The following is a 24,842-nucleotide window of genomic DNA, read 5'->3' as shown; positions in this document are numbered from 1 at the left end:
AACCGAAAGTATTAAATAATACACGAATTCAATTCGGAAATTATAACGTGAAGAAATTCATTATGTATAAAACGAATTACGATGAATTAGAAAGGCGTTAACATGGGCCCTCTGTCGTAAATTTAATCAAGTCCAAATATTTAAAATATATATATTCAGACCAATCAATAAGCATGAATTGTAAATCTCAGTAAGATTTCAAGTGATATTTATTAGACGAAATGACAAAATGCTATAGCATTTGCCGCCGACAGATGTCAGGGGAAGTTACTGTGTTGCTGAAAAGTAGGTCATACGTAAGATGGCGCTATAATAGCGCAAATTGTCAACAGACGACGCCATCTTTGCACGCCGCGAACTTCAGGATTCTGGGGCGGGCTGCTTGATTTCTGTTAGTGCCTTGCCCAGCCTGAGCGGACTTTGACTTGCCTAAATGTAGCAGCAATGAGTGAATACATTCGGGTTGCGGAGGAGGAGGACGAGGAACCGATGGAGGTTCCGAGTGAGGAAGACGGAACGCTACTTCTGTCCACCCTTGCAGCTCAGTTCCCAGGGGCCTGTGGGCTGAAGTATCGCAACCCGGACACAGGAACTATGCGGGGAATTCGTCTCTCTGACGGGAGGTTATATCCGCCAGATGGTGATTGGGAAAATCGGATTTATGTTGCCGTCTTCCCTAGGTGTATGTATGCAGTGCATTTCAAGATTTGCTTTGCATAGTTTAGGCACTTCCGACAGCGTCGGTTCTGTCAAACTGTTATACTGGCTCAACAAATCTACCCATTCCATACTTATTTAGCATATTGGAATACAGTATATGGTGCATTATTTTGCCGTTTCACAGAAAACAGTATATTGAGCACGTAGTTATGTATGTTTTAGTCATTTTCACATGCAAAGTTTCAGTTTCGTTTGTAGAGGTCATCTGCTAACAAATCAACGCAAGGGAGGCAACTCTGTAATTAGCTGTCAAAATTTTCTTTTGCCTGGAGCTAAAAGTTGAATTTTATGTACGTAAATATTTCTTTTAATTTTGATGGATGTGTTCAGTCAGATAGATGGCTGACTGCTTTTAATTGTTATAATCTTTCGGACAATAAACAATTCCTGTTTAAAAATTATCCACACAAATTTTGAAGACATTGAATTAAAGAGTAGTTCAGAAATAGGTCCTTATTTTATTTTAATTGTTTTAGACAACATGCTGAAATTATGTCAGTTGCAGGTAAATTGTTTAGTATTTTTTTATCATACAAAGTAGAAATACTTTGAGAAATGAATTATTTAAGAAATTGGAGAGAAAAATCCAGAAATCTATAATTTAGTTTCATCAGATAAAACATGCTTTCCACAGTAAGCAGCATTTAAGTTTACTGTATGTGGAACAAAACTGACATTTGACATAATTAATGTAAAGCAAGAGCATGCTCTTGGGTCATTTACATATATCATGATATTTACCATTTGGAGGCATATATGGATAAGCTACTGAATTGTTGTAAAATCAAAACACATAAAATGAAACGAAGCCAGTATGATAAGTTTAGCAGTGCATTTTAATGGCTTTGTGATATTGTTTACTCAACCCCGTTACAAGTGGTTCACTAATTGATATCATTTATTGCAATTAAATTAATGAATGGCACTGTGTTGACATTAGTGAGTCCAAAAAATACCTAATGATTCTTTCATTATTAATTGATTATATTGATGATCATCATCATTTCACAGGTAATAATGGTGTTTGTCATGAAAAAAATTGTCTCTTAATATTTAATGGTAAAAAAGTGTGTTGTGGTCACTTTACAAGTAGTTTTCATGCAAGGTGATAGGGGTTGGCCGAGTGGTTTAAAGCAGTTTCCGTTACAGATCACTGCCATCTCGCCTGTCTGCATGGGTTAGAGTCTCAAATTTTAACTTTTTCCAAGCTGAGATAATGTATCGTGTCACTGTAACATGATTAATTTGACAAAGTAAATTGCTATGTAACAATGAGTATCTGAGATTGTGGACTGTTATTAATGTTCTTGATGAGAGCCATGAAAAATTCCTGCATTATTATTGGTTTCATGATGGATTTTGTTCTAAAGGTACATGCCAATGTGCTTTGACTGTTTCTGTTAGTGAGAAACTTACGGACATTCATGAACAATCTTGTTATGAATTTAATTACATTAAAAGCTTTCAGTTCTCATGACAATACTTCCCAGACTTCTCGAGAAGCAAGATATTGTTTTGAATCATGAGATGACTGTACTGTGATGATTTACTGTATATGTCATCATCTTGTGTTACATCCTTTAAGTTATGTTGTTTGGGTTTAATTAAGGCTATGTTTTTGTCAATTGACAGCCCATTTCAATATGAGAGACATTTCTTCATTGCAAAAGGGGTAAAGCTAGACTTGAATTTTAGGGAGATGTGACTTCTCCTTTTGGACAGAACAGGGAGAAGTGAGAGCTCAAAAGGGAGAAGTGGACGTGAAGCAAGAAACTATATATATATATATATTTATATATATACAGTGAAACCCCATTATAATGCAATAATTGGGGTCCACAAAATTGGATCATGTTAATATCAGGGTTGCATTAATGCAGAATTTTGCAGTATTTTACTTTTTTGAGAGAACAACTCATTGGCACATATACATGTATTAATGTCTACGGTATATGATGAATAGGGTATCAACACCATTTAATATCATGCCGTCGTGGCTTTCAGATCATCTATAATGCATGGAATTCCACTGAAAAATTGCACAGATTTACAATATTCAATATTTTCCCCCCAATCATTGTATCTGTTGTTGTTGTTGTTCTAGGGTTTAAAGCCATTTTTCAGCACAAGATAGGCTATACATGGCGGCCAGTATAACTGGTGGAGGAAGAACCCTGGAAAATCCAGGGAAGAACCACTGACCCACTAGAAGCTACTGGCAGGCTTTCCCACGTACCAACGTTAGCCGAGCCTTGGACTCGAACCCATGCAGACAGGTGAGATGGCAGCGATCCGTAACGGAGAGCGCTTTAGACCACTCGGCCACTCAGGGTCCCTCATTGTATCTGAATTCAATGTCTAATAAATAGCATAAAGATAGTATCAACACTGTTTACTTGCCGCCTGATATTGTACCGTAAGGGCTTGAAATTAATCAATAAAATATGTAATTCCATTGCAAAAATTGCATACATATTTAAACTATTCAATAATTTTGTCACACATCATTATGTGTCTGAATTCAATGGAAAAAATGAACAGCAAAATTAGGTTAAGAAAGACAAAGGACGTGTACAGTTCATTACGCTACAGGATATATGAACGGTGTCTGTACAAATTTCATACTGCTAAAATTTTCTCATATGCGTTTCCATGTACATTTATCCATTGCAAATCTCCAATAATTAACGCTTGTACGCCTGTTTGTTTGAACGACTACAACAGTATAATTACAAATCAACAGCGTACATGTAACTTTTACTTCTGATTTTGTGAATATCGAAAGAAACATGTGATAACTACTATACTAATCATAGCACAAAGTGCAGAGAACGATTTGCGTTTGTGAACTTGCTTTTCCATAACGGTAAAATATTTTAATAAAAAATAGGATATTAATAACAAGTTCATAAACAATTACCATTCACATCTAAAACCCGAGAACTAAGTGCAGTAGGCCTGCATTGGTCACGAGTCACTTTTAAAAGAAAAATGTAAAGCTGAACGCCTGTACAATATCATACCCTTTAAATTTCCAGCTAATAAAGCGGGCATTATTTATTGGTCAACTGATTGCATCTAATAACACCGACAAGCCCAGCAAACATGTTGGCAGCTTTTGTTTTTTTATGTTTATTAAATTGTGAGAATCTTTTAACAACCACCACATTTTCTGCTTATTGGTTGTGTATGCAATTAAAGAAACACATGTCGGCTATTGTTTGAGCAACGATGGTTTAACAGAATTAATTGAAGACAATCACAAATACAACTTACTGGCTTTACTTATGGACCAGTAATAAATAACATTTCCGATAATGTTTATTTTGGCATAAGACTTCAAGAACCTGGTGAAATTGTTACATTTCAGAAGCCAAGCCACGATTGTATTATATTCAGATTAATAAGCGAATTCTTCCACAAAATGATAATAAACGTTTTACACACTATTTCTCTTACTTTAAAAAAAGTAGGGGCCCCGAGTGGTCTAAAGCGCTTTACATTACGGATTACTGCCATCTCACCTCTGTCTGCACCGGTTTGAGTCTCGAATTCAGCCAATGTGGGTATGTGAGAAAGCTTGCCAGTAGTTTCTCGTGGGTCGGTGGTTCTTTCCGGGGTTTTCCCGGGTTCTTCCTCCACCATTAATACTGGCTGCCATATATAGCCTATCATGTGCTGAAAAATGGCGTTAAACTCCACAACAACAACAATAAAAAAAAGTATTTTTTCCGGGTATGAGAAAAATACATGTACATGTATTTAAAATTTCAGGAACCACACCACAATCGTATTATATATCGTATTCAATTTCATACACAATCACTTCCCCAAAATGATGATCAATTTTTTTTACATAAAGTGCAGAGAACGAATTGCATTTGTGAACTTGCTTTTCCATAAAGGTAAAATATTTGTATAAAAAATAGGAAATTAATAACGAGTTCATACACCAACCCCATGTACATGTAAAACCCAAGAACTAAGTGTAGTAGGCCTGCGAACATCACAAGTTACTTTTATATATTTTTTTAAAAAGCTGAATGCATGTACAATTTCATACCCTTTCAGTTTCCAGCTAATAAAGTGGATATTATTTACTGGTCAACTGATTGCGTCTATTAACACCACCAAGCCCAGCAAACATGCTGGCGGCTTTTTTTTAGTGGATCAGTAATAAGTAACATTTCCGATAATGTTTATTTTTGGCATAACACTTTAAGAACCTGGTGATATTGTTAAATTTCAAAAGCTACGCCATGATTGTATTATATTAAAATTTATACACAAACTGTTCCCCCAAAATGATAATAAACGTTTTACACCCTATTTCAGGAACCACGCCATGATCATATTAAATTGGAATCCATACGCGATCTCCTCTCCATAATGATACTAATTTATTTATATACTATTTCGTGTACTTTGGAGAAAAATATTTTTTTCATGTGTGAATATATGAAATTTCGGGAGCCACGCCACGACTGTGTTATATCCGAATTTGCCTTAAATTGGGGTGTGTTATAGCAGGGTTCCACTGTATAAACTTATTAGAGACTGCCCCTTCTGCCAACAAAAAGAGGTCTTTCAAGAAAGGTTGTCTTTCATAGCAGGTTTGTACAAGATGAACACTTTATATGGTCCAGTTTCAGAACAATTTCTGAATTACTTGTTCTCTTTTTTAAAAACCTAAATTTGTTTTACCGACGTTTAAACTGCTTTTTTGCAAGTGGTCTGTACTTTTACACTTCTTTCAGTTACAAGAATTAATTTATCCAGCCTTAAAATTTGTTTCTTTTTAAGTTGGAGGTTTGTCCACAGTTATTAAGTTTCTAGATGTTAAAATTATTAATGCTCAGAAGTAATATTGAACGCAAAACAAATTTAGGCTTTTATAAAAGAAACCGAGTAATTCAGAAACGATTTCATATGGTAAAATATGTAATCTTCAAATGTAAATGTGATTTCATGTTTACTGAAAGAAGTATATCTTTATTGCTATATAATTTTGTTTTTAGATGAATGCATACAATATTTTAGCATGAAATATTAATAAAGAATAGAATATGTGTACAGTGATTGTGGTTATTTTTCTTGAAATTGTTCTGAAACTGGACCATTTGAATACAAGAGGGCGCATTGCATTTAGGATGATAGCACTTAAACTGAACTAAACAATAAAACTAAAACAGATTTCACTTAACAAAATTTACTTAACTGGCATTTATTTATTAAAGTGTGCCTCCAGTAGGCATTAGTGACATTTTCATTGATCAGAATTTGTTTGAACATTGTTGTTTAAGATGTACTAAGACTTTTTTTTTGGGGGGGGGGGAAACAAATTTAACAAAATATATAGCTTCTTAAAGTTCAAACTTTCATCATGTTGACTTGAATTTCCATGTGCTGTCTACAGTTTTTGATGATAAAACAGGGATAAATCAAGATGTCAGTTTACAGTTTTGGTCACCGTTTTCTTCACATTCAACAAAGTTTTTTAAAAAAATGTTATAGGTAAACAAAATGGTATCTATGCCTGGTTTCTCGTTATAAGCAAGTTTCACAGCACAAGTTATCAAGAGAATGATGTAATTTGCACATATCTGGCATGTTTACAAGCCTGTAATATTGTTTTAATTTAGCCTTTTATGTGTTAAGGCCACATGCAAACAAACATCTTAACTTAAGGTGATTCATAAACATTTGTAGTGAGAGCAACAAAAGGTAGAGATTTTGTAATTTTAACACTATGTATATACCATAAAGTGATCCTTACTTAACTGTCATTAGATATTGGTGTTGTACAGAAGATTCAGGTTCAGAGCTCTCTGTAACCTTTTGAGCCCTAGAAGCTCAGGCTTCTGTAAATTTGGTCCAGATGGAGGACAAATGGAGTCCAATTGTGTATGTCAAATCATTACAGTCCATACTATTAATAAGAACTTTAACAGAGTAGATATTTTTGACCAAATACATTATAATCCTCAGGACTCATTCAATATGTATTATATTCACTTTGATTTTGTACTATGAAAATACTTTATTTCTCTTTATTGGGTTAATTTTTCTTGCCAGCTAAGCTTTTTGTTTCTTATAGCCTGTTGGGGAAAAAAATGTGCTTCACCAGGATTCAGCTTCATAAAAGTGACAGTCTGGGGCTAACTGAAGGTCTACAGAATGCCTAACTTTAAAACGGGGGTGGGGTGGGGTAGCAAAACTAGCATTTCAGGGTTCAGGATACATTGGAAGTGGGTACAGAGTGTCGAGTCTGTTGCTATTCATAGTGCAGAAGGGAAAACATGAGAAGTAATGGCTGCAGCATACTGGATGACATCATAATGATTTTAAAAAAACTACCATCAATTTAGTTTGATTAAGCTTGGCTACATTTAACAGGCCTATATTTCACAGATTATCCATCATGAATGAAACCTGAGTTGTCTTGTTCCTTTCATTGACTACAGTGAGTATTATTGATATCACAGAAAGACTTTCAAAGAAACAATTGCATTCAGCATGATATATTTGAGTGTTATTTCTTACATGTGCTTGTTAATTCAGAGAAAAGAAATTACAGATTGTATATGCTCATGAAACTCTTATCTGGCCCTTGTAGAAATTATTGGAACAAATTCAGTTACACTTATTCATTTGATATAATTTAAAGTGTTATATATGAAATAACATATCATCTGTTATATCAATTTTAATACAGATTTTGTCTTTCGATTATATTTGTGTTTTTCTAGTAAACAGCATGGTTTAATCATTTTCTTGTAGTTTTGTGTATCAAGAATAGTTGTGATTGTCTGACAGAGAGCAGTGGAAACAAATTTGAATTTGGATATTTTGCAGGCACCTGCTAGGTGTGTTGGCTTTAATTTATGAATTTGGAAGTTTCTTTTACCTATGTGTACTGTACCAAAATCCCAAGTGATTGGTTATTATGTTTTGATGGATTTGTCTTGTCTTGGAAAAGGGTCTTCTTTTTGGCCCATCACCATATAGTGGCTTTATCCCTGTTATCTTCCATATGTTAAATTAGAGATAAATGTCATTTTTTTTAATTACAAAACTGTGAAAATCGATACCAACTAAAAATAAATTAACTTACAGAATTGAGCTTTGCCTCATAAAAGCCTACACGGTCTTTATATTTATTGGGGCAAATATTTTGCATGAAAAAGCTCAGGATTAAGGGATCTGTTAAGTTATCAATGCATCCTTGTATTTGAGAACTAAACCCACTACAGCAGACAGAGAATTAATGCTTTGTATCATATATACTAATCAGAATCATCTTGACTTGTGATCACAAATCACCTCTAGCTTTTCCTTATGATCACACATTAACTCTACAATGTACGAAGTGTCTTGCAACACTGAAACTGGGCCCCTATCCAGATCAATAAAAATGCAAATCTGGAGGCACCTGTAATAGCTTGCAATTGCAGATTATTATCATGCTTGTCACTCCACATTCATCCCCCATCCCTTGTTACCACAAACCCTTTCATGTTCACTCCCACCACCTGACAGTAACACTAAGGTCATAATGCTAACTGTACCACATATATGATATCATACATCTTCCTGCTATGATTGCATGTATACACTTTCTTCAGGAATTATTTAAAATACCATTTAATTAAAATTATTGTTCATTTTATCTTTGATCCCCTCCCAGGGACCCAAGGGTTGGTAGCCATGATTCACACCAATCCTGCAGTTATCCCAAGGGCAGCATAACTACTGATATTAGTAAGTTTCTACCCTGCTGTTTAGGAGTTGTGGTAATGGATGGATCGTATAATAACATTTCTAGCTAAACCCTTGGATTCTTCTGTGCAGTATTCTCTATTCTAGTGACTTGATGTAACTACGGAAAGTCTTGTTCTCTGTTGGTTCGTACTTTATTCCCTCTATTATAGGCCCTAGGCTCCATTTCCAACAATTTTAGTAAAATATATAGAATAGTATTTTTGAATGGATGGTGCAGTAGATGTTCATATATAGAAGAAGAAAAAAGTGAAATCACAACCTATGATTATTAAATAGTACAAAAAGAAGTTTCATGTATCGCAGAATTTTACCAAGATTACCACTAGAACATTTGTGTTGAAGCAATTGTTGATTTGTTTGCAACATGACTGGTCACTCACAAAAATTCAACTTACCGGTAGTCATCTGCATGGGAGACACTTTGTATTATCTCTCCGTACTCTTTACACCTGAAAATAAAAATGTTTGATGGTGGTTTGAGTTTGAGACCCCTGGTTTACATGATTGAAATTAGGTTATTAGTATCGTCAGCTTTTATATTTTTATATCTGATTGAGAGAGAGTTCATTCTGAGAGAGCAGGAAGTCTTAATACCCTGATACATTTTGACAGGGTTGTGGATTTAGAGATTTATTAACTCTTTGATATCTGTCCTGATGCGAAATTGACACCAGTCCAATGCCAGCCAGTATCATGCTAGACTGATCCTAAAAAAACATGAGTAACCAGTGCATCTGACCAGTGCAGTTTTAGTCATATTGACTAAATTTTATGTACAAATTTTAAATTTGGTATATTAAAAGAAATATTTTATGCCAATTACAAATATATATATATATATATATATATATATATATATATATATATATATATATATATATATATATATATATATATATATATATAATTGTGAATTGTTTCTTTTGACCATTGGTGAAGCCAGGTGATATGAGAAAATAAATAACTTGCATTTAATTTGCATATATTATATGCTTGTAATTAAAAATAAAAGACTCTTCTGCATCCTTGTGACGTCTGATGGAACGTGCTACTTCCAATTCCCAATGTTAACATGTGGAGGTATATGGATATCTGGAAGCTACCACAGCCTAAAATCCAAACAAAAGAAAGGATAGGATGTGTAGGTGTACCCTCCTTTATGTTGGAATGGTCTAGTCACCCTCCCCCAGTCCCAGGTGGGTTTCATTAGTATTATAACTATTTATCTGTTAGTATTATAACTATTTATCTGGTTGATTCATTTGTTTAACTAAGGATGAGTTACAATAGTAACGAAACTGGTCAGGGACTGGGGGTGATTAGACCACCCCAGCAGATGGGAGGGTAGGCCTCTACATCCGATGAGCATAACTATCTTTAGTTAACATTTAATCGGAAGTGAAGGTGACCCTCTGTGGGATACCAGTCTGACAGATTCCAAAACCACTGAGAGCCTCATGAATCTCTACAGAAATGCATCAGCACTTTCTTTCAACTCCTCCACAACTATTGTGATTATAAGAGATGTGAACATTAACAAAAAGAGAAAACTGGACATTCAGGTTTCAAAATGCTAACAGTCCAAGTGTTTGCCACTGCCTAAGTGTCTATACACTGTAACCGATCAAACCACAGTATAAGCTGTATTCTTTTTTGATAATATAAATCTTCTAATCCAGAATTCATCTAATCTGATTCAGAGCTCCCTAGTGGCACTATTAATTGGAAAGATACACACTTTTATTGGATATACCAATTACATACTCTACAGCTGGTAATGATTGACATCTCATTTTAAATGGGCATCCAGGCATTTTTAACTTAAAAATCAAATATAGTCAGGGAAAAAATAACTAAAAAGGAATACATCACTATCAGACAAATATATTAGTAGGATTACATAATTCACTTGGAATTTGGAAGCATAATGCATGGCAATACTGTTGGAGATCGTTCGTCTAAGCATCATGATTATATCCGAGACTGTAGCTTAGGGAATTCTCACATAAGCAATCCACTGCTGGAACTCACCTATCCGTAGATATAATTTCATGAGCAGCCACATGTTGGAAACAGCATTGCATCTTTTTTAGGCTGGGTCTAGGTCAGATACTGTCATGGATGAGGATCACAATTCTGATTCAGACTCTAATTCAGACTGTTCGTAAGTGTTTAGATTATGATACGTAACCTCTAGAGGCATTATGTATGGATCTGGATCAGCTAGACAGAATCATTGTCCAGTTCAGTAAATAGTGGCCATGTTTTATTTTCAATTTAATGTAAGTTATTACAGTTGATGTATGAGATAAAAATCTTAATCTTATTTTGTGTTTTACTTTATATTCCACGTTTCATTATAAAAATACCCTTTCTTTAGGCTCATATTTGTGTCTTCCTGAATTTATTACTATTATTGACTATATTTTGTCTTTTTATGATGAAATATTGGACCATTTTATGACAAGTTTCACACACTGGTCTCAAATGTGCAGTGTGATTGTGAAATGTGATCTGCTGAAAGTGGTCATGGAGCATATATTGAGTTAGTATTTTTAATTCACTCACTTCAGTGGATAAAAGTAGGAATCGTGTCCTTGTTTTATGTTTAAGTAACTGTATTGATAAGTAAAACTAATACCAAGCTTCGGAAGGGAGATCAGATCAGTTGACTTCCAAATTTAGATACACTATTTAAGGGTCTACTCATTGATATTGACCGACCAATTATATTTAGCTGTTACAGTACTCAAAACATGTTGGAAAACTTACTAATGCTTAGGTTTGTATTTTTTGTTTTAGATAAAAACTCTAACTTAACATTTGATATATACCTTCTACTGGTGTTGAGATGAAATTCCTAGGTGACGTTTCATTTTGTTTTTTTAGCTCACACTGAAAACAAGAAGAAAGGAGATCAGTCTGAGGGAGAGCAAATTCCTGTTGTAACAACCATTAAGAAGCGAACAGACCGTCAGAAATGCAGTGATCTGATTGTTCTGGGACTTCCATGGAAAAGCACAGAAGATGACCTTAAGAAATACTTTTCACAGTTTGGTGAACTCCTAATGGTGCAGGTAATTTCAGCAAACTGGCCAGAGTTAAAAACCATTATATGGCTGAATTATAACATATTTTAGGGATTTCCTGGAGTATTATAATTTTCCTAGGAATTTTAAATGCTACATAATTAAATTTTGGGGTAAGGACAGGTAAATACTTTTATATGACAATGTCTGAAAAATATAGCATGAGCTACCTGTGGCAAATTTATTTTCAGTACTAAGTTATTATTATTACACAACAGTTATTATTTTGCACTATTATTTCTGTGCTAAAAAAGACCACTCCAAAAATCTCCTATTTGTGCTTAAGCTGAATAAGTCTCACAGGATTTGACATCCAAAATGTTAGAGCAACAGAACATAAATGAACTACTGTGATGGGCCATTTTAACCCATTTGCAGGAGTTGCTACAAATTTTTATATCTGTCCTTGTTGAATTGTTCATGTGCAATAGGACCTTTTCAAGCCAATATATAACTGATATTTTTATTTTCAAACATTGTTACATATGACAAATAGTTTAGAGCACAACTGTCTGTATGCCTTTAAAACTGATATCCCTAGACTCTCATCCGAAGAAAAATATAGCTCCTAGTATGAAAACATAGTTTAAGGTGGGAAAAAAGTTCCACTGAATGTAGTTTCAAAAACAGTTCATATTTAGTTATTGAGAGTCAGTATGGTGCACAGTTTGAAAACATTTTTGGTCCAAGTTGCACTTAAAGCACTTACAAAGTGCTCTGTTGGAGATAGTGTTGTGACAAAAATGATGAAAACATTTAAGAATTGACCTCTATGAAAATGAACCTGTTATGGTAAAGTTTGTAAATATATTCTTTTGAGCAGTTAAGATTATGTTTCTTTTAATGTGTTACCTGATTAGTATACATAAGGAGTACATGTACCACCTCACAAATCCATTGCTTCCAAGCTTCATTCACTATTATAGTGTTAAAGGTTGTCTGCCCAGTCATGTCCATCCTTTAGTAAGCACTTCCGCTTGTTGTGGAAAGCATGATCTTTTGGAAGACTTTTTGTGTGATTCAGAGATTTCTTACAGGGAAATATATTTTAGTTATATTTCTGCCTAGCACTGCTATGTCATAGACGAATTAATGTGTGTAAATTTGTCTTGTAATGTTACCAATGCCAATTTAATTATCTCTCTTTAGGTCTATATTGCTTCAGTTAATCTCATTACTGTGCCTGTTATGTAAGGACATTTACGTCATTATTTTAGACATTTATATTTGTCTTTAACAGGGATTGAAATTAATGATAAATGACTACCCTGCAATTAGTGATTTTGCAGGCAGATTGCTAAAACTGAAACCTTTACTAATGTATTGGAGTAGGTAAAATTTACCACCAGTGGCTATCATAATACTTAAGAAGTGGTCTTGATTTGGCATTCCCTTGAATGGGTAATTGATCTGTTTAGTGTATTGAGTGTCTATGAACCTACTACACTTGATTTGGCACAGTAAATGCCTATGGTGCAAATGGACAGGTGTTTAACCATTTGCTGCTCATTGTAAAAGGGAAATATTGTGATTGTTGACATAACGACTTTCACACATATGGAACTAGCCTGCCCAGAAGCAATAGTTTCATTACTGATGATAACAAAATGTATAGCCTTGGGTTACTATTACAGTAGTCCCCCTCTTATAAGGCCACCCCTAATGCAGCAGGGAAGTGGCCTTATAATGCGGGTGGCCTTTCTAGAGGGGAATGACAAATGCGAATAGTAAATACATATGAAAAAAGTCACAAGTACGTTTAATTTTAAATATTTAATATTTTAATTAAAAAATCACATGCATGATGTGAAATAAATGTAAAACAAACTTTGTCATCATTTGCAAAAGAATGCTATGAATAACCATTGATACAGTTTTAAAACTGTCTTTATAAGTATGTTACAGTTCACATCACGTCACTTTGTTGGCAACAGTCTAAAAAACAAACCAGTCTCATCACATTAAAAATATCCTTGCTGTCATATCCCCTGCATATATCGTTTAGTATTTTGTTCCAATCTTCGACAACTTCATTATTAACATCAGCTGATTCGCCGCTAATGACAGAACACTTGATATTGTGTCGTACTTGAAATATGTGCAACCATCCGTTACTTGCGGTTAAGTCGTCATATCCCAGTTCAACTGACAAAATTTTTGCTTCTTTTTGTCTTTCAAATCAGGATACAAACGTCTCCTGGCTCAAACAATCTTCCTTTCTCCGTCCATTTCACCTTTCCACTTCTGCAGAATTGTTTCATCATCTTTCACGATATTGTTTATCTGAGTCTTCCCGACGTTAGTTTTCTGCAAGAATCCTCGACGACACTCCCCCCCCCCCCGCCGTCAGTTGAATTACTTTCACGTTCTCCTCTAAACTGAGAATTTTTATTTTCCTCGATGACATATTGATCTTTTTGCAGTAAGTTATTCATGTTGCCAACTACAATACTGATAAAACAATTTTGTATGCATTTAAACAAATTGCCGTGTTTTTAAAGGAAGTGATCTTGTCACGTGATTCATTAGTCGCAGTCTGGTACCCTATTGTTTTTATACATTTCTTGAAACTAGGTGAGAGAAGCCAAAACGGCTTCGATAGGTACCATTAACATCACGCCGATTTGACCTTGCGGCCGCTAGGATTCGTAATTTTGACAATTATTGTCAGTAGTAATAGCCACTGATTACCAAAGTGAACAAGCTCAACATCTTACTAAGGGAAGCCACAGAGGCTATTAAACCATTTTCCTGCTGACTTGGGTATTGTACATCGATACTGCCACTTCTCAGCTACTACTGTTCGATAATTGTATTCTTAACAATTATCAGAGTGACTAAACTGGACATCTTATGATAACACAGCAGTAAGGCTAATTGGATTACATGTACGTACCCTTTTGTATGGATTAAAATTTGAGTCTTTCTCGGTTTTTATGGAATAAATTTGGCTTCTCGTGAGGCGTAAATGATATAATATTAACCTTAGTGGTAAATGTACTTTACTCAACACTTCTTTCAGTAACAAAACCCTGACATCGGGAAACAGAAATCAGATTACTTAACACACGTTATGAATACAATACTGGTTCTGGATACATATTCAAATAAAATGTGGCCGCTTGTGAGGGGTAAATTTTATGATTTTGCACTAATATGCTGGCCGCTGGTCGCGTTAGCCGGGTGGCCTTTCGCGAGGGGTACTTTTGAACACAAACTCGTCGGTGCCAACGGATTCTGGCCGTAAGGAGCGGGTGGCCGCTGGTCAGGGGGGCCGTTCAAGAGGGGGACTACTGTACTAATTGGGAAGGGTCATGTTCATTGACCAGGCAAATAATTCAGAATTACACGGAACAGAATCTTTTAATATTTATATCATTCTGATGTCATTCACTGCATGGTGCTGTGATAATTGTAAACATGTAAAATAATTTGCAATGTGTGCATTCGACACCAAAATGGATGAAATTTTGATGATGTACAAGAGAAGAGGCTAAGAAAGTACCATAAATGATGGGGGAAATGAATACCAATGGCTAAAGTATTGCCTAGGAGAGGATTTTATACACTTGTACTAAGTATCTGGAAAAAAAAGTGTGCAGGATATTTCATTCAAGAGTCTTGTTGGTGAAATATAGTTTTTGTTTTGAGTTGATATTAATGGAAAAAAATGTAGAATTTTTAGAAACTGAACTGGTTTCTGTTTCATTTTAACAGGATCAGTGAAATTTAGGTACAGTCAATAACAATATTATTTTTATGATCCTGTTGGTTAGTGAAAAATATCATAATTAATATGCATGACCAGACTATGCCACTTATCTCTGGTCACAATGGGCCATGACCATGATAGATTATAAAATATCAGCTACCAAAAGAATGAACTTTGCCCATTTTATACAGGCATGCTCATGGATTAATTTAACCGACATATTGTTGCTGGGCACTTCCTGCATATGATGTCCAGCTTGGTGCTTCAGTATCCAAGAGTTGTTCACAAGCCTTTACCACTCAGAGGGAGCCAATACTTGACAACATCTTGGATTTAATGGTATCTACATTCGATGTGCTGCAGGTGTAGTGAGTCACCATCCTCAACATTCTTCAGCTACTTTGTATGTAGAACAAGAGACATTGGCTTCACCACCTTTATCTAGGAATGATGAAAACTTGCTCTTAGGTCTCCTTGTCACTATTAGATTTCATTACGATTCAGGAAGAATCTTGGGGGCATGGATTTTCCACCTACTGCTGTCAGTTCTGTCCTCCTCCTCCTCCCTCCCTTACAACAACTGCCTGGTTTTCAGTTCGGCATTAGTTTATTATTAACCAAAGCAAGAATCTACTTTCAATTACTTCCATAGTCTGGCAGCCACTGACATTTTCAGCTGCTTGCATTGTTAGTTAAAAGACCCAAGTGTTAACTGACACTTTTTCTTGTAGATTACTTCCCTTGAACTTTAGTCAGCAGTTCCTTAAGTCCTACCCACCAGTTTTCTATTTGGATACTCAGAATTTGAGCAAGATATAGTTGTGGGGAAGACAAAGCAGTTTTCTGTATGCATGTATTGGAAGTCTTTTAACGATATAGCAGTTGGTGCACAACATTATGACTGGGGGCTTTGTATTGGATCTAGTAACTATGGGGATCTTTCAACAAGCAGAACATAACTTATCTTCGCCCACTTGAATCCCATGTTTTACACCTAGTGATCTAAGATACTCAGACTAATGCTGTAAGGGGCAGCTTCTAACTTTCAGCTGGTGGAACAAGGCTATATCTATATGGGGAACAAGATGCAGTGCTCTCTACCTTCACCTTAAGACCTGCAGGAGGCGAAGCTAAGCTCCCAACCTTAATCATCTAATCTCCTAAGTCCGCAAACAAGCCATCAAGGACCCCAATTAACCTCAATGACAGTCTCTGCTACAGCAGAGAGCTTTGCAAGGCAATCAAATAAAAGATTGCAGGGACATACCATGAACACCAGACACAGGTGCAGTCTTGCAGTGTTTGCAACTGTCAAAAACCACAGTTCTCTTGAACAAATACGCACAAGTGGCAAAGATGTGGTGGTCATTTTTGCCAGCCTTTGTCTCCACAAAGAGCCTACCAGTACAAAAATATCATCACACTGCCCTTATCAAAGGTGTTGGGTGGTAGGTATCAATCATTCACTGTTGAGTGAGAAAAGATTGGTCATAACAACCTATGGACCCCGACAAGTGGTTTCCAAGGGATTCTCTATTATTTTCAGAACACCTCCTTTTTTGCCTAGGGTTCCCTGAGCTGCAAATTTGGTACTCCTCTCCAGTCCTCAACCTAAGCACACTCGGTAAACTCGTATGTGCCCCTTGGCACTAGAAGGAACACTACGATGTTTTCTAAATGTTGTAAATGGGTTCTAAATGTTGTAAATGGGTTCCTAATGTCGTCCAGTAGGCAGACTATGCAGTCGTTGTGGACTTGTAATATGCATGACCCTACTCATATATTCCAGGAAGTTTCTGTAATTTGCAGTTATATTTTGGAGCAAGACATGATATCCATTGTTACTCCCCTAATTAACCTCAGATTCCTTGTCAACAAGGACATCTCCAACATTGTACTGTGTCAAGATTTTTGGTCACCTAGGTTGGGAATTCAGTACTCAAGTGAACAGAATATGTCTGCTTGTGGAATGAGGATTGAATTTAGTAAACATTCTCAAGATGAAAGCCATTCAAAAGCATTTCATTAGTTGCAGGAGAATCTATGTGGGAATGTTATTATCATTCTGTCCTACATCTCCACTTTGTTGACTTGTCACCAATGGTAAGTTGAAACCAAGTCTCCAGACCTTTGATTTCATGTCTGGGATTTTCTAAAGTGGTGTCTTCAGTGTCAGATCCACATCCAAGTTTGTCATTTTCCTGGGAGGCAATTTATCAGCAGACTTGTTCTGAAAGAATCAACTAAAACAACTGGAATGGTCTTTCATCCCTAGTTTTCACTCATTATGTGCCTAATGTGATCAACCCATGTGGACCTATTTACGAAAAGGTGGAATGCCACTCTCCCAACCATTATCTCACCAGTCATGGAACAGAAGGCCTGGGAAGTCAATGCTCTTTCTATATATTGGAATGGCCTGGATGTATATACACTTACCTTCCAACACCTTGGGTTCAGAAGGTTATACAGAAGTCAATATAATCAGAGTGTTGTCTAATCCTCATTGCTCCACTACAGTGGGAATAATCTTTGATCAGTGGTCTCATCAATCTTGCAGCAGACACTCTAAGATAATTTAAGTTTTTCCTTATTTGCTCAAGCAGCCATGCTGGCTGGTTTTGCATCCCAAGCATCCCAACCCAGAGTTACTGAACCTGAATATTTGGATCTTATTAATGAAGCCCTCAGGAGCAAACAGTTCTCACAATCAGCAGTGGAGAAATCTCTCAAGCAAAATGACCCTGCACTTTAAGGGAGTTTGAAGACAGATGGAATATTTTTGCACAAGAACACTTTATAGTACTTCAGGCATCAATACCACAATAGCTAACTTCCTTCTGTAGCTCGTAGATGAGAAACCAGTCACATTCAAAGGCTACTGCTACCCTGCATTATCATGGAAGAGAGGATATTGGACAAAATTAAAACCAATCAGATCATCTGTCCCAATTTTTATTACGTGTGTCCAATCATGTTGGCTCATTGCCTTTGCACTAACCTAGTTGAACAAGACACCATTTGAACCTCTCTCTCAAGAGCTTCATTGGTTCACCTCTCACATAAGACCTACTTCATCACTGCATTACTGAACAGCATGCAGATTCTGTGAAATAATTGCTCTGCCGGTGGAAACAAATAACTTTAAGTTCTGATAAAATGTCACTCATAACAGCCCCTTGTTTCATTGCCAAGAATAGGCTCCCATTCATGGGGATTCAGACTTTGTAATGAATTCATTTCTGCTATGGACACTTCATCTCAAGGCCATTTACAGGACCCAGTGCAAGGTCTGAAGTGGTACTTAAGATGGAATGAGTTGAGGGATATTATGCCTCTCAACCCTCACAGAAGGAAAGGATGACACATCAGCATGGACAGTTTTGTCCTGAATGAAATGTATTGTTCATTCTGCATATCAGAAAATAACCCCAGGTGAAATAAATTTGCTTCCATCTCGGCTCACAAAGTTATGGTTGTTGCCACAAACATTGCATTTGAGTGAAAACTGTTCTCTGTTATTATCCATTCTATGGTATGGAGATCCAAGTCCACTTCTCCAGTTTTTATCTCAGAGATCTTTCATCCTAAAAGGCTCAACTCACTTGGGTGGGACCAGCCATGGTACAAAAAGTTGCCTTCCTCGCTTGTTTGACAGTTTCATAAGAACACTGCAGGATTTGCTGGAGGGAAAATGTTTCCCTTTCAAAGCCTATCCCTGACATATGAAGTCTATACACCTGTCATGTTATTTAGAAGCTGTCTCGCATACCTTAGAAGACTGGAGATGGTCTCTCCAGGGTAAGGGGATGTATCTCCCTCTACCTCTTATGATTGGGTTACATATTTGAAGAAACCATTTTTTTATATAGTAAAATATGTTTCTCGTTTAAAACTTACCTGATCATAATACATGTACACCCTCCCAGCCTCTGACTGCTCTGGTGACCTAGTGGTTAGAGTGTCTGCCTTGGATGCAGGAGGTTACAGGTTTGAAACGCTACTGGGTCATACCAAGGACTTGTAAAAATTGTACTAACAGCTGCTTTGCTTGGCACTCAGCAGTAAGAGATTCATGTTAGGACTGGTCGGCCTGGTGTCAGGATAATGTGACTGGATGTGACATCATGCTACATGTCTGTGGCATGATGCCCCAGTGCTAGACATCACTATAAACTGTCACACTGCAGACATAATAGTGATATGACTGAAAAATTGTTAGAGCTATGTTAAAATTTCAAATTATACCCTCCCAGCCTACCCACAGGTACATCAGTATAGAGACTGTGCCTTCTATTCCAGTAGTAACTAAAGAATTCACAGGACTTGGTGCCAGTATCGCTCCAACTGCCAATGCAGATGTATTTCTGAATTCATTTATTCTTCAGAATCTTCAGACAAGAGTATCATAATAAAAAAAAAGAAGAAATAACAGGAAAATGGTCTTAAAATAATTGAACTATTTGCTTGTCTATTTTGTGTTGATATCAGATGGGCATAATTGTATAACAAAAATCTAACATAGTGTGATCTTTGTAGTTGCATGCCAATTGTAAAGAGGACCAAATTATTATGACCTACTTTGAGGTTTGGCATGAAAGACAGAAACCATGCTGTGGTCATATCTACGAAACAATTAAGGGCTCTGCCCAATAACCACATACAGATATATACACATACTTGACTTGAATAATTGAATTTAGAAATGCACCTGAAATTGGCTCTAGTTTTAACCCTTAGAAATTGTGTGTAGAAGCACAGGTGTTTGACATGGTTTGGAGAAAGTGTGGGATCACAAGGATTTGTTTTACCATCACTTTTTAAAATGTTTGCATGTGTTTTCTTATATGTATATGTGCACAAGAATGAGTTTATGTGTAGATGTGTTGGCTTAAAGCAGCATGAACCTTAGCTATTTCATCAGTGCCCAACGTTTGGCCTAATTAGTTCAGTACTTGGCCAGAAAATTACTATCAGATAGGCTCGCATCCATATTGGCCTAGTTACAGCAGTAGCACATGAGCATGATGTTATATATTTTTGAGAACAACGTTTTATTATCTATTTATGATTGTTTTGGGTTATAATTATTGAAATGCATTGTTTAATAATGAATGAATGGGTTACATCATTACTTACCACAAAATTTTAAAAGGTAGTAAATTTTTACATGTTCTCACTTTTTTATAAATTTGATTAGTTAACATTGTTGCATGGCTATAGCTTTGCAGATATCAATTCCATCCACTTTTATGATAAAATATCACAGTGTTGATATGTTAGACATGGAAGTTTATAAACAAGAAGGTTGTACGGTGCAACAGGTAAGTGCCTAGTCAGTATTAAATAGTATCTGCTGCTTTCATTGGTTCACAAGATTTACAAATAGTAACCAAGAACAGGTGCATGTATTTATGGTGCCACAAGCTGCATTGGCTTCAAAAAGACAGGCTGAGAAAACTTTCCTGTTTGTTGTGTTCTGCTTCTCCTGTATCTTAAAAACTGTTAAAGGGGCTTTATATACCATTAAGACGCATTGACATACTGATAATTGCTTCAACCATCATCATCGACTGATAAACCAATTGATATTGTGCTACAAGTGTTGAATTGTTTTATCGGATTGTCATTGCATCATTGAGGCATTAAGTTTTAAAGAAGTCTTCTCCCTTTTTAAATTGTCATACTGCTTGACCGCATTAGTTGGATTGTAATTTGGATGCTTGTTATTTATCAAGGGACAGTGAAGATTCCTGGTGGTAAGTTGAACAGAATGAAACTGGGTGCAATTGGATTAGCAAAGACGCTTAATACAATTACTTGAATGAACCCAAGCTCTAGCCCACCATGTTGTCATACATACAACAATTACAGAGCAAAGCAAACATTTTTTAGAAAAGAACATTGTAGTGATTTGTGATTACTTGGTTCTTTAAGAATTGCACACTATCAAGTCTGACAAAAGTCGCATGTTAATTCATTATTCCAAATATAGCATGAATTTCACTTCAGTATTTAAATGGCGAAAGAGCAGCCCTGCATCGTCTGTTTCTCCCCATCTGCTAAAAGGTCCCTTAACTCATTTGGCCCCAGAGGTTTTTGTTGTTTTTGCCTGAAATGTGCATAGGAAAGACATTTGGGGGAGCTGTTCCTGAATACATTGTAATACATTGGCTTTCAACAGATTTTCCATGAGACTAATGCCTAGTTTTATTAGAAACATCATTTTCCACTGGTTATTTTACTTGCGCATGAGCAGAATGGTAATAAAAAAAAATTTGTTTTAAATTTTTATTTTTTTAAAAATTTTTTTAATGGACCCATCATTTTCGTATGGAGACCGCAATTTATTCAAAATGCCTACCTTATCCTAGTTTTTGTAAAGGTTCACCTGTCTTTTTGCAGTCAAGACCGGTATGCCTTAGATCTGAGGTCAAAAGGACTAAAATCCGGATACAAAATCGCATTTCCGATCTCGAGCTAAATTTGAGTGAAAAAAAAATCAGGTCCAAAAAAAGCAGTTTTTCCCTCTGTGTTTTGTAGTGCAACTAGAACTTCCAGATTATTTGATATCATTTTAGAGCTATATCTGTCTGCTTTTTTTTTATTACCACCACGTTGGTGTATCTTAAATGACCTTGATGTTGCAGACCTTGGAAGTAGGGTACAGCCTCATCACGCCTACAGACGGGATCGGGGCCGAATCGGTTAAGAACCTACATATTCCACAGACCCATTGGTCCAGAAACTTTTGCTTGTAACATTGAATTAACCAATATCATCCTTCAAACCATTGTCACCATTGACTGCAGTGTCTTCATTACCTAATACCCTTAGAGTTTCATGACTACTCAATAACAGATAAAAACACAATGACAGAGCTGTGTAATACATGAGACATTTAAGTGTAGATATAGTGATATACATGACACATGCATGCACATGAACTGATATTGTTACACATTAAAGTCTTTCATAAGAACAACTATACAAGATTATTATAACAATAACCATGTGCATGCACAATTTGTTTCATATGGTTATTAATGAGTTTTTTTCCCAAACATGTGAGTCAAGCTAGACTAGAATTTAGGGAGAAGTGACCTCTCCTTTAGGACAGAATAGAGAAAAGTTAGAGGTGAACAGGGAGAAGTGGGAGCACAGCAAGAAACACTGTGTGTATGTGTTTGTGTGCTTTTGTTCTCGTATTAAGATTATTTCCTCTCTTTCTCATTATGCATATTAGCATTTAACATTGGTTTTAAACAATACTTTATTTTCAGTAGAAAAATCTGTTATATTTTTATTATAAACTTATTTTGTATGTGTATAAAAATTATCATTTATGCGGTGTACTTTTTAAAAGTATATGTTTCGATGGAGAGATATAGGCAGCATATTTTGGCCATATAACTTGAAAAGAGAACAGTAAAAGCTCATCATTACAATGAATTTTAAATGATAGGAGTAACTAGATTACAATACTGTAATTGCAATTTAGTAAAAATACTTAATCAACTAACACTTTAAACTACGCATTTTTTTCACTTTCTGAAAGTTCACTATAAAATGAGAGTTCAGAAGATTTCTGTTTTGAAACAACTCCTGTAACATGTACAAGAGAGCAAATGCATAAGTGTCTTCATACCATACCGTTCATCATATATTGATTGTTACTGATAAAACATTTCTGTAACTAGACAACACACTCAAGTATCAAAGTTGATGTATGAATGAACTAAACTAGACCCTTCTTTCCAACCAAATCGACACAGTCAAGACTAAATTTAGCTCTGCATATAAGGAACAATGTATACTATCCCCTACAGAGAATCCATCACACTAGTGTATGCTGTTTTTTTTTTCTGGGCAAAATTTGTCCCTTTACCTAATTAAAATATGACTTCGATATTAGTGTACTGAAAAACTGTAAAATGTTTCAGCATCAGATCTGATCTATTCTTTTCATGCAACTGTAGTCCCATATCCCTGTTGTCTTTGATCAGTTATTGACAACAGCAACAGAGCTCAGAAGAGTTTGCTTATCTTTGAAAGCATATTGGTGTGTGTGTGTGTGTGTGTGTGTGTGTATATATGTATATATATATAGATAGATATAGATATATATACATATATATATTTGCGCACAACGGGGTCCACAAACATAGACCGCACTATAAACAAGGTGCGAGTTACCGAGGGATCTCCAAAAATTGAGAGAAAAAATCGCTTTGACATTGAGAAAACCGATGGGTGGGGGGGGAAACGGCGTTAGGGAACTGGGCTGTTTAATGACTGAATCCTCATTTTACAATCACATCGATAATAATTTTTAATAATGCGTTTTTTCTAATGAAGATGTTCGTTATTCTGTTTAAAAAACATTTTTTTTCTCAAAATATCCAACATATGAAAGATTGTTCCAACTGGTTTGAACAACCATTACGTGTACGCGAAAAATCTGTGTATTACATCACTGCTTTTTGTTTTCTTGATGAGTCTGGTTCCCATAGTGGTGTTTAATAGTATCTTGCCAAATCGGTAGTCCATAATTTGGGAACTAGACTAACTGATGATACACCACCAAACAAGATTCCTTTTTTCAAAAACATGCAACATTTATTTCGTGACACGTCTACATCAAAAATCATTTTTTTATTGTTCAGTTAGTACAGTGTTAATGTTGTGATTTCAGTGGAAGTAATAATGAAATTTCTTATCATCCCTGAGGATATCTCTAATTGCCAGTTCAAGAATTCTCTGAACCTCGCTTGCCCACAATGGTTCATATCTGTGAAATCAAGCTCGATATTTTACGAAGTATTCATTTCGCTTGGCTGCCTTATCTTTGATCACAGTTATGAAAGAGTCAGTTAATTTAAGGTAGTTTCTGTTACATACACAACCACGTTTATTACAGTGTTCGATTGATCAAATGAAGTGAGTTCACCCAACATACGACCGAGGCCGCTAGATTTTAAGTTAGTTCCATTTTTGTGTCTTTTAACTTTTTTTTTATTCCACCTCCTTTTTTTTAATTCAAAAGACATAATTAACATGATAATACATAGGAGGCAAGCTTTTAATTCAGTGCAACAATACAACAAATACTTCCATAATTCAGTTATCAAAACACGGTCGGCACTTAATTAGGTTCTCAGAGAAACGCCCGCGGACATAGCTGTTACAGTGGATTGACGCATTTTACGTTTACTTACAAGAGGACACATTGCATTTATGATGATTACACTTAAAAGGAACTTAAAGATGGAACTAGAACACAAATTTCAATTGATAAAAAAATTATTTAATTTGTATTTATTTATTAAAGTACTGCCTCCACTCGGCGTGCCATTTTTATTGACCGAAATTTCCTTACATATCATTAATTGCAGTGTACTAGGAATGTCATTTGGAAAATAAATGTAAAAAATTGTATGAGCCATTTTTAAATTTGATATTTGATAGTGTTGATTAAAATTTCCAGGTCTTATCTACTTTTCTCAACCATAAAACGAGCGATACATCAATGTTTCCGT

At 35.6% G+C, this 24,842-nt stretch overlaps 1 protein-coding gene across 1 annotated transcript in view; it reads left to right on the top strand.

Moving 5' to 3' along the window:
- Positions 1–317: 317 nt before the first annotated feature.
- LOC149781300 (TAR DNA-binding protein 43-like) overlaps positions 318–24,842 on the top strand; it is a 39,182-nt gene continuing 14,657 nt past the window's right edge. Inside the window, exons 1-2 of the mRNA XM_089935388.1 lie at positions 318–682; positions 11,392–11,579. Of these exons, the coding sequence (XP_089791514.1) occupies positions 445–682; positions 11,392–11,579 (426 nt within the window). The 5' untranslated portion in view covers positions 318–444. The remainder of the gene's footprint in view (positions 683–11,391; positions 11,580–24,842) is intronic.

Source organism: Sinohyriopsis cumingii, chromosome 15 (assembly GCF_028554795.1).
Source record: "Sinohyriopsis cumingii isolate HCF-2022 chromosome 15, ASM2855479v2, whole genome shotgun sequence".
Taxonomy (NCBI): domain Eukaryota; kingdom Metazoa; phylum Mollusca; class Bivalvia; order Unionida; family Unionidae; genus Sinohyriopsis; species Sinohyriopsis cumingii.
Note: the sequence above shows the minus strand (reverse complement) of the source record. Positions and strands in the feature narration are given on the sequence as shown.